Source organism: Cyanistes caeruleus, chromosome 4 (assembly GCF_971803275.1).
Source record: "Cyanistes caeruleus chromosome 4, bCyaCae1.hap1.1, whole genome shotgun sequence".
NCBI classification, from domain to species: Eukaryota; Metazoa; Chordata; class Aves; order Passeriformes; family Paridae; genus Cyanistes; species Cyanistes caeruleus.
In genome coordinates, this window is record NC_141704.1 from 77,823,091 (window position 1) to 77,842,158 (window position 19,068).

Consider the following 19,068-nt stretch of genomic DNA (forward strand, 5'->3'; position numbering starts at 1 on the left):
GCCATCTCATTTCACTTGAGTTACTTGGGTCTGATGATGGGGTTAACGAGCGAGGAGGTGTTTGAGTGGGTGTGAATTAGGGGCGCTGCTAAAATAGAAGCTATTTTGACAGTTCTGTGTTTAATATAGTCTGGAGCTCAGTAACTTTTTTTTTTCAGGTAAAATACTCACACATTCCAAGGCTAAGAGTGACTTTGGCAAAGCACAAATAATACTCGTATTATATGGAGTATTACAGAGGAACTCATACCTCTATTCCTTTTCTACCTCCATCATTCTGCCCACGAGTCTAACATAGATGGAATGCTAATGCTTTCATTCCCTGTGTTCAGAGACTTTCCTCAAAACTTGGATATTTTCAGTGACTGTGACAGAAAGCATCACTGATAGCTGCTCTCTCCCACCCCTGTACTCCATAAGCCATCCTCACAACAACCCAGTACAATATGTTCTAACATCTGCCTCCCCAGATGATGTACGACCTATTTGATTGACCCTTTTTGTGCTCCTCAGGACTGGCTGCACCCTGCACTGCTTCCTCAGTTAGCAACTGGTAAATTTATCCCAATTCCAGACTGGGAATGACAAGCAGGGATTCTCCTTGCTTCCCTCCAAATAGCAGTAATACCCTGCATACAGTCCCTCTCCTTATAAATCAGGGATAAGGAATCCAGAACAATCCAGAAGAGGGGAGGTCTCTGGGCCCTCCCTCCTATTGTTTATATATGAAACATTTCTGCCAATTCAATTTTTCCGTGACAAATTTTAACATTCCCCAGTGTTTGTGACTCCAGCGTGGGAAGCATGAATAAGGCAAGGAACAGTTCAGTCCTCCATTACGCAGGGATACTCCTTGTTTTTGCCAAAGTCAGCAACTGCAAAATATCTCTCAACTTCTTCAGTTAACACCATGGCACAGGACAGGCCTTTGCTCAAAGTGATCGCATTTGCCGCAATAAAAGCCACATCTGAAGTAGCAAAAAAGCACTTGCCAATATCACAGCTATTAAATACAATGCTTATTCTCACCATCTATTATTTCTATCGTGTATTTAACAACATTAACATCAGGATCACTGACAATTGTCCAAAGTCATCTGGCATGAAATGGAAAGAATATGGCTGTGAAAACATAGGGAAGAAATGTACCAAGACCAGCACAATGGGAAATCCACACTTCCCAAAGATGGAAAACTCTACTGACACAGGGAGTTAAAAGTCTGCACTGACTCCAACTCAGTGACTTTCCCAAATTCCAACTGCTGCAGAAATAAAGGATCAGTCGGTCTTGCTGCCCCATGCCCCACCAGCTACCACAGAAATATTTTGACTTTACAGTCCACCATTACTAGCTTACTAACTCGAATTACCTAGGAAAATGAAAAAGGAAACTGAGCCACAGTAGAAAAGTGACTCCAAGTGGGAACAGTCTGAGCTAATCACCCTCATCTCGCTTTATAAAAACTAGAATGGAACTTGCAATGTTATGCCAGATGATTTATACATGTTAGGCATCCATGGCTAAAGGTTATTCTCATCCCACCATCCTGAATGAAAAAAAAAAAAGGAAAGTAGCTAGCCTGTGCTCAGCACATCTATGTAATTTTTAAAAATTTAGTGTCAGCAGCTGAATTTAAAGTAAAATATATCTGTCCTCTGTATCTCATGAAAAATACACATTTCCTTTTTTTCTTGTTATACAAGTCAGATGGAAAGTGACTTTGTCTTCCTCAAAGTCATCCAACTGGTAAGGCACAGAGCTGCATTTTTAGGACAGAACATGTGGGGAAGGGCATGTAACTCCCCCAAAGTTGCTTGCAAATTACTTTGGCTTTGTGTGGAGAACATATATGTTAACATAAAGTAGAGTGTGAACCCAAGGAAAATGAAGACAAACACTGACAGCTGGCCAATCTTGCCCTTCTTTACTGTGTTTGCCTCAAATATAGTATGTTTGTAAGAATGTGTGAAATACTTCTGAAAATAACAGTTATACTCTGTTTAGTTTTAACAAGCAAAGTAACATACAATTTACAATCCTCCTCAGAAGGATCTGATTTACGAAAATTCATGAGAGACGTCAGCAAATTTCCAGGAGGAGTTAAAAACCTAACTTAGTCAATATCCTGTGAATTTTAGAACTTGTGTATTTAATTTGATTTATTTTTTCTCGCATGTCCAAGGTTACAGAGGTTTTATTTAATTATTTATTTTTAATTTTTATCTTCAACTTAATGTTTCCCAAAGAATCATACCAATGCTTATACCATACACAGTATCTTCCTTCCAACATTGGGGTGCTACCATGTTCCAGAAGGACACTGAAAACAGCTTCTTTTTCCCATCAAGAAAGGCTGTAGAAAAGGGAATCTTGTCTTCCTGCATCCCAGGAGCGACTGGCAGTCTGTCTCTCTCTCTCAGGGAATTTTGAGAAGGAGATTCACACCACTAGGATACAACAGACATATGCTGCAGGGTTCATCCCCAATTAAGGAAGAACGATTATGGTAAGTTAGTCCTTTGTCCTTCAAATACACTTCTATTATGCAACTCCAAGCCTTGACCTTAATATTTAATATACTGCAAACATAGGAAGCATCCACTGGAGCTTTCAATTGCAGAAGGAGAAACTTTGACTGAAAGACAACAGTCATCCTGAAGGGCCTTTTGCTTTAATTTATTGTGTGAGAGGATTATACTGATTTTAAAAAGCTTAGGATAAGCAACATCCTAGAGGATGTACATCAGAAATTTTCTCATGAGATTGAAAATACCTTATCTCTCATTATTGTTTGTAATTAGTGCCAAATTGTTCCCTTAGAGTCATTGTTCTTACAGATGACACCTATCACCGCTGACAGCTTTTTACACTTTTGACCCTCCCTGAAAGTACAGCATTGAATGAACTGTAAATCGTCTTGACTAACAAGACTGGTAGCAAGTAGGAAGTGTTCAGGGACAGAATAATGTGTCCTAGCAGGATTACATGGCATTTGCAGACATGGGGGGACTCCCTCGTTCCAGACCTCCATGGAGTGACCTCTTCAAACGGAGTTGCCATTTGTGAAGAAGCTGAAACAAGCAGCCCCACCGATGGCATCTGGTCTCATTGGCCTAGAAAACTGGCCTAGGAAATCTAAGAAGTTGTCAGCAGTATTATCCTTCCTCCCTCTCCCCCCTGCTTGTCTTCCATATTCTGATGGCTGTTTATGAGCTCAGCTGTCATTCTTTGCACCAGGGAAAGATAGATGGGACACACCAACCCCAACCTAAGTGACCTTTGGATGTGACAAGATTTTTAGGTCAGTCCTGCTAAATGGAAGCCTTGGTGTATCAAGGCTCGCCTCAGGGTGAAATTTCCAGTGAATTTATTATCTCCCAATGCCCTTTGGACTGCTTCCCACCATCAAACACCATGGCAGCATTCAGAACAGGAAGAAATACATTAACTGGAATCTGATCGTTTTAAAAGGTTACAGCTGCCCAAATATAATTTAATTTCATACTTGCCCTTTGAGGGTTTGGTGTATATTTTCATTTTATGACTGCAAATGATAAAGCTCTTAAGATTCCAGGCAATAAAAAGGAAAAGGGGGGAGAAAGTATTTTAAGGGTTAGATGTCTATTCAGTTCATAGTCAATGAGGAAAGTGAGAAATCAGCTTTTTTTAAAAAAAATGGAACATTTCCTCAGTTTTTAGTAATAATTTCTTTCCACACTTGATGGGTAACAATACCTTTTAGTGAAAACAAACCTGTAATGCCACCCAGTGTGATATGAAAGAAACATTTGCTGTGCAAGCATCTACCTATCTTACATCCCTTAAAGACTTGCTTCAGGAGCAATTAACGGGAAGTGAAATGGAGTAATCTGAGCAAACTGCTGTAAAAAAAAAAAAATAAAATAAAAGCAATCAGACTTGAGAAATGCTTAAATCTAACCAGAATACCATGAGTTTTAACTGGGTAGGCCATGGTTCCTTCTAGAATCTGTTCTGACTTCTTCTGCCTGAGCTCAGTTTATGTGCACAGGTCCATCTCCCCATGTCTGTACGGCAGGGTAAGAATCCTCAACGCTGCTTTTTGGGGCAGCACTCAGCTTGGTTGGAGTCCCACACCCACGTGATAACAAAATTCTAAAGAACAAGTATGCAGGATATGACACCCTAGTACACAACGTGAAATGCTGGGAAATGAGGCTCACTTTCTCTTTTTCCCCACTTGAAATGAAAGCGAGAACCGAAACGCAAGCTACCACACAAATGTGAGTTTGGCCAGCTTGGACTAGAGGTAGGAAAAGCTAAGCACTTGTGTCTCTCATTGTATCCAATGAAAACTGTGTCAGCAGATGAACACCACCTCACCATCAAACAGAATTCTGACTGTGTCTTTTCCGCACAACAAAAAAATCAAATAGTTGCAGAAAGGAGGAATGATTAAGTGCGAATGTTTCATATCCCATTTTCAAAGCCGCCGTAAGAAATTAATTATTGCTGGGCTCCCAAATCCCTTCAGGGCTCTTTAAAAATCTTTCCCAAACACACACTGATACACACTGTCCGAATTACTCTCATCATCACTGTATCAGAGCAGTGTACAGCAAGAAGCAAAGCTGCCATGATAATGGGATAAGTAGGGAAGGTAGCCCTAAAAGGAACTGTGTTCCTAGGCACAGCAGGAGAGTGAGTTAAATCAAATGCCTGAGTGAGGGAATTCCGCCCCTCTGCCCTGCTCAGGAGAGACCCAGCCTGCAGAGCTGCCTCCAGCCCTGAAGTCCCAGCACAGGAAGGACAGGGAGCTGATGGAGTGCGTCCAGAGGAGGACACGAAGTTCACTGTGGGAATGAAGCATCTCTCCTCAAGGAAAGGCTGAGAGAATTGGGATTGTTCAGCCTGGAAAAGAGAAGGTTTTGGAGTGACCTAAATGCAGCCTTTCAGTACCTGAAGGGAACCTACAGGAAAGATGGAGGAGCCCATAGTTGGAAGACAAGGGGAGAATGACTTCGGACTGACAGAGTGGGTGAAAATTAGATATTAGGAAGGAATTTTCCAGTGGTAAGGCACTGGAACAGGTTGCACAGGGAAGTTGTGGCTACCCCATCTCTGGAAGTGTTCTAGGCCAGGTTGGAAGGGGCTTTGTCTAGTGGAAAGTGCCCCTGCCCACAGCAGGGTGGAAATAGGTGATGTCAAAGATCTCTCCCAACACAGGCCATTCTGCAATTCTGTGATTCCATGTATTGCTTACCCTCAACACCAATAAACCCTAGCTTGTAAAAAAATACTGGAATACTGAACAAACAGTAATGCAGAACTACTGTGGAGAAAGTAAGAGATTTTTAAGGACAGTTTAACCTTCTATAAAACGTAGCACACCTACACTACACAACCTGTTTCTGATGTGATTTTTTTAATTTTCGGAAGTTCAGAGTTTAATGGTAAAATCTACATGAGAGATAAACTAGGACTTCAGCCATGTTCTTGTGCCAAATTCAGCTAGAACCATTTGGTTCCCTTAACAAAATAAATATGCTGCTGTATTCTATGGTAATGGCCTAAAACACTTTAATAACAGTATCACAAGCTGTACTGTTTTGGTGAATTAATGGAGAACACACTGTTATAATTTATAAAGACTATTCTGAGCCATGGAAGGGGCAAGAAAGAGAAAAGGATTTGTTGCCAGGTGCAATATTCACACTCCAGCACGGGGAGAGGAGTAACCTGCAGAGTTGACACTTCACCTTCAGAAGGGTAGAGATCCACTGGTGTTGCTGCCCAGGTGTGCTGAGGGAGAACCATTCTTCCCCAGCCCAGCATCTCCAGGGAAACACACAGGAATGATGCTTTCTGGGACCCCTGAGCATATCAGGCAGGGGCATAGGTACCACCCCTCCTGGCTCCCCACGTCTCTGAAGGATTAACCTCATCCCCTGGAGCACAAACTGGCAGCCCCAGGCCCCTTTGGGACAAACAGATACTGTACCTATAGGAAGGAGCTGGAAAAAGCCACTCCACAGCAGTCCCCAAAGACAATCTGAGTACCTCAATATGCCACAAACAGATTGCCCCTGTCAGTGGCTGCTGGTGCAGGATGTGGCACAGCTGTGGTTCCTAAAGCAAAGTACAGCTTGCAATACAGCAAGAAGCCTCTGCTGCAATGCAGATTTTAAATAGAGAAAAACCTCTAAACAGCAGGACACAGAGGTGCAGATGTAGGTGGAAAACACTTTTGAAAATCTCACTTTCTACTACCATGACGGCATTTTCAACTTCCTTACTGCTTTTCTGTTGTATTGATAATCGCAGGATACTGATTTCTAAGCTTCCCTCAGCTTAAAAACACACACTTTTTAAAAACCATTTTTCTTTCTTGCATATATGCCTTTTCCCTTGCTTTTTAGCTGGATTTGTATGTTTGCCCATTAAGGAAAGACAACTCACACAGTAGCTTTCTGACAGCCCTGCTCCCTCTAATTCCAGATTCTGTCAGCCTCGGAGATGGATGACTTAACAAATTTGCAGCATATTTCCAGGCAGGTAACTCATCAGTGATGTGACCAGTCTCTGTGGGTAAGGGTTAAGGAATGTAAATCCAGTAGTCTGCAGTACTTTTCTCCTCAGTTATCCAATGAATGGAACAGAAACAGGCCACTGGTAAAAATGGCAAACAAATAAGCAGTCATGCAGAGTGAAAGGGCTACTCAAAAGCTAGTCTGGGAATCAGACACCAAATTAGAAGAGCTCATACAGATTTCAAAATTTAACAGCTAGTTTTGAGGACTACTAGGAGCTACAGGTACTGTTGCCTCCAAATCTTCTTGTTCAGATTGATCTTAAAAAATTCACAAGACCTGAAAGCACTAAGAACTTCTGAAAAGAGAGAAGAAATTTGAGGAAACTGAGCCTATGTATTAGGGAAGAAAATGCACTTTGACTTAACTTCAGGAACAAGCTTATGCTATCCAGCCACAACAGAATAATTAAGTTTAACACCATGAAAGCTACACCTCCAGCTACTAAGTATCTTCTACTGTGAAAAGTTCAATTGATGACTTTGGAAAGAAAAACAGAACAAGCCTCCTGACCTCAGTGGTTTGTTGTCTAATGCTTTGATCTACAGTCTACAGTAATTAGGTATTTCATAGTTTCAAACTGTGCCTAATATTAGCCCCCATTCATAAAAGGGTGATCAAATATCCTGGCTGCTAACAGTCAAGCCTGGCAAGGAATCAGACTTAATAAAAGAAAGGGTAATAGTTCAGAAACTTCTAAAGGCTTGCACTGTTCTTGCCACATGCGATTTATATCACAGGCCAGTGATGCACTCCTTGTGCACACATTTCCTATTCTGTTTACTTCTATCCTGTTCTGCCTTGTCAATTGGAAATGACCTAAACTTTGGACAAGAAAGAATGGTCATAAAATAGACTGTAGTAAGAAATAAAATATACATCAAAATTCTTACACATTCATATATTATACCAATCTGCATCTAACAGCAAACTATATTATCTGATCTAGGTACAACAGAAAGAGCAAGACTTCAAGAATTTCTTGTGCTATGTTTTAGAATGAGTAATTGTAATTTTATTAGGGGGCCTAAAGAAGTAAGCATGCATCAGTGAGTAGTTAGCCTAGGCTTGTCAGTGTCTCTCCCTGTTCTGATTTGTAGCACTGTTCCCCAAGCACTGGAGTGCGAGCACATCACTGATTTGCAGTTCCCTCTGTGTTTGTGTGTCGTGCTGTTCTGCTGGGGGACTGTAAATACACACTACTGGCAGAGTTCAGCATCAAGACAATGAACTCCAGAAATATTAAAAAAAATTTCCTAGACTGACTGCAGCTCTCATGTTTTGCAGGAGCCCCACAAGGCCCCGGTTTGTGGTTTCAGAGCGAGTTCCCCCACAGCCAGCCAAGCTCCATTCAGTGTGGCTTCCCCTCCTCTCCCCCCGCCGGACAGTTTGCTCAGGATTATACAATCTGATTTGCATGATTATATAATCTTCTTTTCAGCAACATCCCTCTGAAAAGAGCAAACAACATAATAGGAAAACCAGTAGCATAAGCCAACTCTTTCAAAACCCAGTGTCTGGAATGTGCAAAGGACACAAAGTAGGGGGGGAAATAAAAAGGTATTTTGGTTCTGTTACCAGATTTCTCACACAGACCTTTCCCAGGAGCATTAATTCCCAATGAATGTAAGCCATAAAACAATGTGAAACACAAACATCTCATAGATCTGCACTGTTGCCAGTATAGGAAGAGAAGTACCTCAAGGTGTGCACAAGGATTGTTATTTACATCTTGCACAACAAAAGTTATTTTGGGGTGGTGTGAGAATTCTCAGATGGTTCTTTCTCCACCCTAGCTTAAAACACAGCCAGGCAGGTGCTGCCACTCTGCTATTTTGACACTGGTTTTGTTTCAGAACTGGTTGAACTCACAGTTTTGACGCCACAATTCCAGTGATCTGACGTCTCGGTTTTATCGCACGGAAGCATAAACAAAGTCCCACTGATACAGATGCCTCCACTCCTTGTCTCTTCTTTCAAACACTTCAGACTTTGTCTTAGGACATTGTATAAGTGAAGACTGTCATATTCCAATCTGCTAACAGGCTCTTCTGCTGGCTGCTAAAACTACTTAGGATGTCAGTTACTTCAGCAATATTCATCTAAAATTAATGCCTTATAAATAATCAAGGAGTAATCTGCTTCCGTCTGTCAGGCTAACCCCAAAAAGAAACAAGTGTAATATTTTTGCAAGAGAAAAGAAATTAAGGATGACCTGACCTCACAAGCATGCTTGCCAGACAGTTACACACTCTTCCCTGCATGACCTATTTTTCCCTGCTCACACCACGGAGATGTTTCAAACAAATAGCCAGTAATTTAGGCTGCTTGAAACACAGAGGGTTGTCACCCAAGACAGTTGGGCATCTTAATGGCTTTGTCAGGTTTCCAAAAGTTTTTAGTGACTTGTTATCTCTTCTCAAGTTGAAATAGAGCTCTATTTAACTAGTCCATGAAGGTCAATGTTAAATGTCTTGCTTTCCCAAAAATTAGGATACTGGGTGTGGATCATAGCCTAACATTTTGTTGCATGTTACAGTGTGTGAATGGCCTGTATGAAAAGCATACTGAGTATATAGATGTTTTCTTAGTTAAAACACAAAGTTAGGGAATAACTTACAGCTAAAAAACCCTTAACTTAAAGCTTAAGTGTTCCTATGGCTTAATTTCCAATGCTGCAATACTTCCAACCTGTTTTTGAAAGCTGCTCAAAACTACTCCCTAATAAATTCCTGTAAGGTTCAGAGCACATCTGTTTCTATTATTAGAATCAGATTCTGTACCAGTTACCAAGATCCTCATCATCTGTAGTACGAACCACTGAACACACCTGTGAGTTTTCATCTTTTCCATTTGAGACCTCCACAGCTTTCTTAGCAAAGACCAGTGTATCATGATAGAACAGTCTACCTAAAACAGGTTAACTTCTCTGAGACACCTTTTAGATCTGTAAGAAGGATTAATGGTCGCCTAGCAGAAAATCACAGAATTATATTATCATCAGATATACATGAAAAAGGCACAGAAATAGTTATCTTGTGCTAACTCACAAGAAGAGAAAACTTGTGGCAGAGAAGGACAAAGCAAAATGGAAACTACACAAGGGGTGAGGTGAAAGAAAAATAGGATAAATGTTTACATATGGAAGATGAGGCAAAAGATTTGCTGTCCTCATGCTGGGGCTTGTATGTAAAGAGACAACAATATGTAGCTGAAGGCTGGTAAATAGGAAATAACACAGAAATTATGTGCTATTTCCATTGCCCAAATGTCAAATGTTTTCTAGGAACCCAGGGGGTGGGCAGAAGTAATAGCTGTATAAGCATTTCGTAACAGGTTCCTCTTCCTTGAAAACTTCTGGGCTCTGACTCTGGCCGTCCATGTGAGCTCAGGAAAGTCAGAGAGAACGCTGGCTGCACTTTTTCCAGGCTATTTGCATATGTTCCTTAGTATGCAGAATGTCTCTGTACGTAATTGAATTGTTGTTTTTGCCTCTATTAATACATATGCAAATGAGTCACTCCTGCAGCTGTGCTATATTAATCATATGTGTGCTTCTGTCTGTCTGCCCTGCAGGCTCAGGGTCGGAGGGAGGGGGAAGAGGGAATTCAGTCTCTTTAACCTAGAGGAAAACTCACTCATGCAGACAGAGGTCTGCTAGCAAACAGCAGGCCTGACTTACAACTGGAAGGCAGACAGGCTGGTCATTTTTCAGTCTTTTTTCATTTTTCATAGATACGGATGGAATCTGAAGGTTATGCAGAAAGGACTGTTAATCTAGGTAAAATGAATATGCTACCTCTGCTAATTCTTCCCCTGGAGGGGGGAGGGAGTTTTAATTTGACAACCCACAGAGTAGCCACGATACTGTTTTACCATGTGTATTTACTGCCTGTAAACGTCCACTGTGCGTGTGCTGAGATAGTCACAGTGCTCAATAAAACACAAAACATTTCTCTGTATTCTCCTGCAATCACTGTTTTTTCTAAATTGATTGGATTCTGATAAAATTATGTGATCAAGCTTTTCATTCAAATCTATTTTAATGGAATATATTGAGTTTACCCATAACATTGTTTAAGATTCTATCAAAGGCAAGGATTGGCTATTTAAATGCCAACTACAAAGCACATTTACCCACCATGAACAAGATTTATTTGAGCTGTGTTCTGTGCTTCATGCTTTTACACAATCTACCAATATCTCTAGTTTTTCTAGTTTCCAGCAGCTGAGGAATAGCTGTGTCCTGGTGTTGCAAGCCTTGCTTTTGAGTTAATTGAAAGGAATTTTTTCCATTAAAAAATGTAGGCATTTTTCAGAGACGCTCTTGGCAATCAACAGCCTCTCACCCCACATCTTACTTTTATAGTTTAATGAGTATCTTAAAATCATCACTAAGACTTCATAAAAAAACCAAGAAACCTTGGAAAGATTAAATTTTTTGAAGACAACTTACCCCACACCAATATAGAGATCTTCACCCTAGTTAAGCAGTTGTAGCTTCTTTTACACAAAGAGTTCTGGGCCCCACATTCTTCTAGCTGAAGGACCTTGGTCTTCACTGATCTCTTTTGAAATAGCCATCTTGGCTACCCATGTGAAGTACAGGTGGCAAATACCTAGTGGCCAACATATTAACTCACAAAGACAGAAAAAAGTGCTGCACAGAGGTAGGGAATATAGAATCTGCATAATGCAACAATTAAAAAAAATCTATTTAAAAGGTCATCCAACAAAAAATGTTGCTTTGTTACTCCTCTTATTATTGTTATTTGTGATGGCCATAAGAAACAGCACAGCCATACACTGAGCTAATGGTAGATGGACAACTGCCACCTTTTGCTTATGCTAATGAGAAATGTCGCTTTTCATGTACGTGGTTGGTTTTTTTTACCCAGATGTGTGTGCTCACAGTGAAAAACTAATTCTACTTTTTGATTATACTTAAGTGGATTTCATGAGTGTTATAATATTGTAATTGAACTGTGCACTAATGATTCATTCCCACATTTCCACAAATGACATCAGAGTCAAATTAATGAGAACAGGTAAAGTAAAAAAACAAACAGGGAAAGGATACTGACTCTCAGTGTTGGAAAGCCAGCTTAGATGGTATTTAAAGAAAGACACTACCCAGAAAATAGAAAAAACAACCTTGCACTGCTAAGAAACAGTTTACTTTCTTGTAAGCAAAGGACTGGTTGTAGTAATATCCCAAAGAGGTCACGAATGCAGACTGCAGAGTAAATGAATAATGGATGAAGTATTACCATCTCTTGGCTACATTCTGTGGAGACAATAATGGGGTGCTAGACTTCCCTGCACCAGAAATAATTAATGTGCCTTTGCAGCTCTCGCAACTTGACTCCCCCAAACAAGGCAAGAATAAAGTTTTCAATATTCAGATGCCTCACTACAGTGTTTGTACATCTTTATCTGTCTTCTCTCACAGATTTGAGGTGTTGTAACACTGGATGGTCAACTGCTTAATCTGGAAAAACCAGTTATATCTAGAGATTATAGCAAGAAAACAGGAAGAGATTTGTAAAAAAAAACCAAACCAGTTATTACATATGCTTGACAATTAATGAATGACAATATGATAATATCTCTTTAAGAGCAGGGGGAAGTTCTGTCCTCAGCAACATCTCAAACAAAACTTAAGAAGCCACTTCAGAAAAATAGCCTGAACTGCCAAGTGGAGATACGTAGCTCACCCCTGCAATGGTGAAGAAGCCAACGTGAAGCTGGCATGTAAGAAAAAACAAAAAGGTATTTGATTGAGAAGGCTTTAATTTTACTTTTAATTCATGCTTTACTTTTGTTTCATAGGCAACAGATGTTTTATGGAATTCTTTGCATGACCACTGGAACATTCTGCCTCCTGATCAGTAACTGCACACTTGTTAAAGTCTCTTTCCAGTGATTATGGGTCCTTAAGACACTCAGAAGCAAGGTTTTTCCAAAGGAAAATTTTTACTGATTTGACGCCAAAATACAGCAGGATAAACAACTTTGCAAAGCCCTCAAACTCAAAATCTGCTGTCTTACATCAGTGCCTGCTTGAGGCCCAAAGACTTCCAAAACTGTGGTCCAGTTTTTAGAATGCCATTTAAATTCAGTCCTTGGTATGCATCCTACCCCACAACTAAGAGAACAGGTCTGTAGTAAGAAAAAATAAATTGACACAAGTACTTAATATAGGAAGTAGAGACTAAAAAATTTGGTCAGGCTGTTTAAGGTTTAAATATGCTCATCATCTTTACACAAACAGAGAATACAGGACTCTCCTAATGACTAGTGTTCAGAACTGAGACCCAGCTAAGATGCTTTCACACTTAGACACTGATGGGAGGTTCTCTTGATTCATACAGTGACAGATTTGGACATGATGCTGAACACAACCACGAATAATTATGAAGTCCTGCTTCATGCTAAGATGAAGAGGGGAAAAAAAGTTTGCATGCTGTCACACCAAACTTTTTGGGGTGTTTTTTTTCCAAGAGCAGATGTTTTCAGGAAGTCTGTATTACATCAGACTGCTATACTGTTTTGACAGACCACAAAATGTCCATACAGTAAGACTACACAGGCAGCTGCCATTATTCATCCAGCATTATCTTTGTTATGGGTATATACAGCATTTGTGTTACTGCCAATTAATCAGTTGTTGCCACTATCGGGTTATCAAACAAGCAATCTGGGAAATCTGAACCATTCCCACTCCCAGTGGTACGGATTCCTCTCAGTTTTCACATTTTGTCATCAGTTCCTTTGTTTCCCAATGCTCAGAAACTACTCACAAAATACTTCTTATCAGAAAAGAAACTTTCAGATACAATTTTATAAAGAATTTGCTCAGACTTATGAAAACATCTATTTTATACTTAGCCATGCCCAAGATGACTGGTACCAGAAATAAACCCTTCAGCTTAGTTTGTGCAAAACTTGCTACACAACATCTATGTTTACAGCTCTGAATGCTGATCCTCAAGATGGAGGAACTTAATTCCCTCGTCTGCTGAGCAATATAGGAAAACACCATGCTCATATAAGGCATACAGCAGTACTTTTGAGTCATTAGCCTTACTCAGTAAAACACAGTGACAATTTATGTTCAGTCTTTTTCTCCTTTATTTGAAACATAATCGCCATCCTGCACCACTCCTGAAGAACAAGACCAGATGATGTTTATGAGGGGAAAAAACTGACGTAAGAAATCCATGTGCTCACCCAGAGGGATTTCACCTCAGTAATGTTCAGGACTGAGTTTTCTCAGTAAAAGAGGAAAGCTAAAACAACTTTTTCCCCCCAAACAGCATTTTTGTCATTAAAAGTGGGAATGAGTGAATACACAGGGCTGCTAGTACTTTATCAGAGGACAGGTTCAAGCTTGAACTGTGTTATTCCAGCTTTTCCAACATGGCCCCATCCATCTACTTCCTTTACAACATCTAACAATGTAAGCTTTAGCTTCCATTCTTGTTGAGTCATTAGTCTCTCTGTGGATACTGGAAATCAAGGCAATCCTGCATGGCTAATTGTGGCAAATATCAGATGACAGAATCTGTACACCCCAGTGGGGACTCAAGAGGAGGGGAGAGAAACGGAGAGCTTCGGATTACAAAGCTGTCACTGCGAACCAACAGGGGATTTCAAAATGAGAGATTACATTTTCACTGACAAAGAGTTTCTTTGCCACAGAAAAACAATCAGGTGCTAGTTCTTCTTCTATAAATAACAGTGTGCATTTCATTTACGAAAACAAAAATTCAATTTTGACAACCAGGGATAAAAAAAGTACTTCCTGTTGATCTCACAGTACACTACTAAAGCCATGACCCAACTTAAAATTCTCTAGTGAAATAACAAAGACATGTTTATTGTTACATAAACAAACAAGAAAAATTCCTTGGCTTTGTCTTCACTGAGATAATGTTGTGTATCGAATTTTGCTGGGAGCAACAAACTGAGCATTGTGTCAGGTCCTTTGATCTCCCCCACTTTAAGTACACAAAGTCTGAAAGATGAGTGATAGGGAGGATCGAGAAAGAAGAAAAGAAGGAACATTCAACTTTTCTGACCTTTTCCTGTCTGATGACCAGATGACAGAGGGTGTGTAGGGAACACCAGAATTGTAAGTAATTCAGGAATTACTTACAGGGGAATGTCTGAAGTAAGAAGAGTTCCTCCTTGAAAGAGACTGCAAAGCCAATTAAAGGTGGGTTTGGACCAAAAACATAATGAATCTTTCTTGATGACTCAACAAAGTCATCACTGAGCTGAACTGAATTTGAACAGAGTTTGGAAGGCACAGTCTTTCTAGCTTAGCAACTAAGCTGAGTTCTATTCATGTTAGCATAGGTGAGCATCCATTTTGAGTCCTGTATGTAAAAGCTTTCCAGAAGCAAATCTAGCCTGATTCTTTCAAATGGCACCAGAAGTTAAGAGACATGTCCAATTTTTATCAGGTAGATTGCAATGATAGCTAAAAATCACTGTTAAGACATGAAGAAAAATCAGCTTCAATTTATTTCTAGCATATACATGCCCTTAAAGAGATCAGATCTGAAAAATTTAAGAAAGTCTACTAAGTTAGTAGTTTGAGCCTCTCCCACTGACCGGCTGCCAAACTCTCCCTCTAATTCTAGACATGTAGCAAAACAACATAGGTGAATTTGGTCAATATTTTCATTTTAACATTCCCTGCACAGAAACAAGAGGCCTTTGAGGTTCTCAACTTTTCCATAACCTAAACTCATCCTAGAACATTTATGACTGCTGTCACTTTTGCACAAAGCCCACCTTTCAACAAGAAAACTGTTATTGTGATAAGGCCTATTTTAATCAGGATACTTCAGCCCACAGCATGCATAGATACAGTCCAAAGCTGGTGGTGAAATGAAAGTAAACCATCCCACCATCTTACCGGAGCACTGATGCATTATTTTAGGACTAGCTTGAGCGACTGCAAAACTAAGAATCAGACTTGTTTTCACATTGCTAGCTAGCTCCATGTTTGTTTTTCCTTTTTCCCTCCCTCTTTCTTCCATATGGATGTTCATGTGTGTTTGGCTATTATAAGCACTTTATCAATACTGACGTTGCGCCTCAAAATTAATTTCAGAGGGATGACTTATATGGCTCCCAGGATTCTTAAGCTGCCTACAGTATTTGTAACTCAGAGAATCAGAAACTAACACACAGACAATGTTGCTTTTCATACAAAGGCACAATAGGAATGAATGTATTAACCTCTGTGGTGCATGGAATGTTTCAGCTTACACACTGGCAGCTATTTCTGTGAAACTCAGCTAACTTCTGCTGGCTGTGTTAAAAAAAAGTAGTAATAAAAAAAAAAATCTTCCCCGGAACTATGTCCCACTCTCCAGTACACTGGCCAAACAATTGAAATATCTGATGTCTACTTCATACTGATGCAGGCCAAACTGAGCTGGATAATGCATTTCATGCATCCCAGTTGTAAATGCTGAGCCCTTCCAAGCAGGTATAAATCTCTGCTGTGCCACGTGACTTGGCAAATAATAATGAGCAGGGAGATGTGTTTGCAATGGAGAGCTTGGGGCTCTTTATGTTTCTAGGAAAGACTGGCAATCCAGACTTTGCAGAGTTAGAGATGATTTGGATCTTGATTTCCTCTCAGTCCCAAATATTACTTGGCTTCATCCTCCCAGCCAAGCATACACAACAGGTAGCAAAATTCACACTGTGGCAATGGACATTTGCTTAATTCCAATGACTTGACAAGAGTTGTGTGGTTGATCATGAAAATCCAAAGATTTGCTATCATTAAGACCCATGGACACCCTAGTGCCTCCAAAATTCAGAATATTGACAGTCTGAATCAGATACATCTGGCTACCAGGTCAACTCTTTAATGTAGCTGAAAAAAACCTCAAACCCTTTACTATCTTCCCACCTGTTTTCTAATTGTCTATGTTAAATTAGAATAATCACTAATTATCTGCAATACAGCAGTGCCTAAAATGCTCTGGGTACCATAAAACACAGTAGGAGGGGCCAGTTCTTGCTCTGAAGAGCTTATGGCCTAAAAGGACATAATCATGTTAACGACTTCTAAGCAGTTTAAAAGTGCTTGTCAGGATACAGCTTTTCTGCCTGACAATCCATTTCCTTTTGGTATTTTACAGCCTGCATGAGAACAATCTAATGGAAAAGTGTCCTGGTTTCAGCTGGGATTGCATTGGCTTTCTTCTTAGTAGCTGGTACAGTGCTGTGTTTTGGATTTAGGATGAGAATAATGTTTGATAACACACTGATGTTTTGGTTGTTGCTAAGTAGTCCTTACCCTAAATCAAGGATTTCTCAAGTTTCCCATGCTCTGTCTGTGAGAAGCTGCACAAAAACACTGGGAGGCAGCAAGGCTGGGACAGCTGACCTGAACTGGCCAAAGGAATATTCCATACCAGAGAACATCATGTTCTGTTTATAAACTTGTTCAGGAGGGGTCAACCACTGCTTGGGGACAGGCTGGGCACTGGTCAGCACGTGGAGAGCAATTGTTCTCTCTTTTTCTTCTCTCTTTTTCATTACAATTGTTGCTATTACTATTATTGTATTTTATGTTATGTCAATTACAAAACTGTTCTTAATCTCAAACTACAGGTTTTACCTTGTATTTCCCGAGTCTCTTACCCATCCCACTTTTGGGAAGTCAGCAAGTTGCTGTGTAGTACTGAGTTGCTGTCTGGGGTTAAACCATGTCAGTAAGAAAAGCAAACTTACTGCTCTGAGGAAATTCAAAGTACAGACCTAAAAGCAGTTAAACTGACAACAGAGACACAAAAAAAGTATCGAAATCTCCCAGCAAGGTGAAAGGAAAACGTGCTATCATTTGATGACTCTTTTGATGACTCTTTTGCTTCAGATGCAAATTTTATGTGAAGAGAAGAGCCCCAAAAATCCCTGTTAATTGCACTGTGTTCCAAAGGAAGAGAAAACTGGTTTTCATATTTACTTAACCTTTGCTCCTCTACATTGTGCTGGGACTTACCTGCAGTTGCAGTGGGCCTAAGCCCGGTGTTGCTGCGGCAGCAGCTGCCATGGTAGTTGGGATCAGCTGAACGGGGTAGGGGTCACCTAAGTAAGAGAATAATAGAGGCGTCAGCACCTTTTATCTACTCTCCACCTGCAAATTAAAGTCCTGCATTCACTCTTTCCAAAAGCCTTCTTTTGTGTGCCTTGTTGAGGCCTAATGAAAAGCTCTATTGTGCAGCCTTTTACTAACACTCTTTTCACAATTCTGGCTGAGAGAGGAATGTGAATAAAAGGCACAAGCAATTAAGGCAGAAACCTCATCCTTTTTCATGATGTATTTAGGGAAATGGAAAAAAAATGTGCGCATTGATCAGAAGGCTGCACTTCAAAAAAAAAGGAAAGAAAGAAGATGGGGGTGGAGGAGAAGAAAAGGAAAACAGTACAACCTTGATAAGATCACAGCATTAGAAGGGAACAAATTTACAAGCTTGTCCAAAATATGAAGTTAACTAAACTCTGCTCACTGTTGGTAAACTGAGCCTCACGCAGGGTAGAAATGGTACTCAATTGACTACTGTTTTCTTTCAGGTGAGGAAAAAAATTATCTCACTTTAGTGGCAGGGCTTGATCCTACAACAGGAAAAAGCACGTGAAGCTAAGGAAATCAGATACAAGCCTTTGAAATCCCTGCACCAACTCCACTTCATGACTTGAGATTCAATTTTGTTTCTGAAGGAAAACTACTTCAGTTTTAGTAAGAACTGTGTTGTGCTTAATGAAATAAAGGGAGCCAGTGAAGATTTGAAGAAAAATTGCAGGCATTTATAAATGAAAATTACCTGAAATAGCAAAAATTAAGATGGAGACCAGCACGTTTTAATGATATTGAGAGCTCGCTTTCATTCTCTTCTAACACATCTGATTGCTAAAAAAACCTTCATATTACCCTATCCACAAATCTATTAAGAAAACTAACAAAAACAATAAGAAATGTTACATATATTGCTTCTTCAAGTGATAAAATGTTTTAACACTTTCCACCAAAATAAGGCTCACTAGAGCATTTCTATGTCCCTATGTAGTGGTGGCATGCCTGATTTCTGCAGCACAAAAACAGCCACTGGAAATAAGACTATGGAAATAGCAGAACACTCTTTAAGGAGACTCTGCCTAAATGTTGCTGTGCATTTCATTAAAAGGGCAGATTAAAAGTTTTCCCCTTTATTGTGCTTTTTTGAATTAACTGGGCAAAAAAATAAAAAAGACAATTAAGGACAATTAATGCAGGGTGTTCTGTACAATCATTAATAATTATTATTGAAGTAAAGTTTCAAATGTTATCAAGCCTAAGTTACAGCAAACAGAAAACAAAGGCAAATAAACTTATCTAATTATTTTTATATTTAACTATTAGTATTTTAATTAATATTTTAATTTATATTTATTTTTAAATAAGCTGTATTGATGTATACACATTCA

The 19,068-nt window shown here is 39.8% G+C and overlaps 1 protein-coding gene across 20 annotated transcripts in view; it reads right to left on the bottom strand.

Annotated features, from left to right (window-relative positions):
- The window catches only part of SOX5 (SRY-box transcription factor 5), a 295,218-nt gene that overhangs the window by 64,088 nt on the left and 212,062 nt on the right, over positions 1 to 19,068 (bottom strand). For all 20 annotated transcript variants that reach the window (XM_086885461.1, XM_086885460.1, XM_086885454.1 and 17 more), the window contains one exon: positions 17,606 to 17,691. In XM_086885461.1, the coding sequence (XP_086741587.1) occupies positions 17,606 to 17,691 (86 nt within the window). The remainder of the gene's footprint in view (positions 1 to 17,605; positions 17,692 to 19,068) is intronic.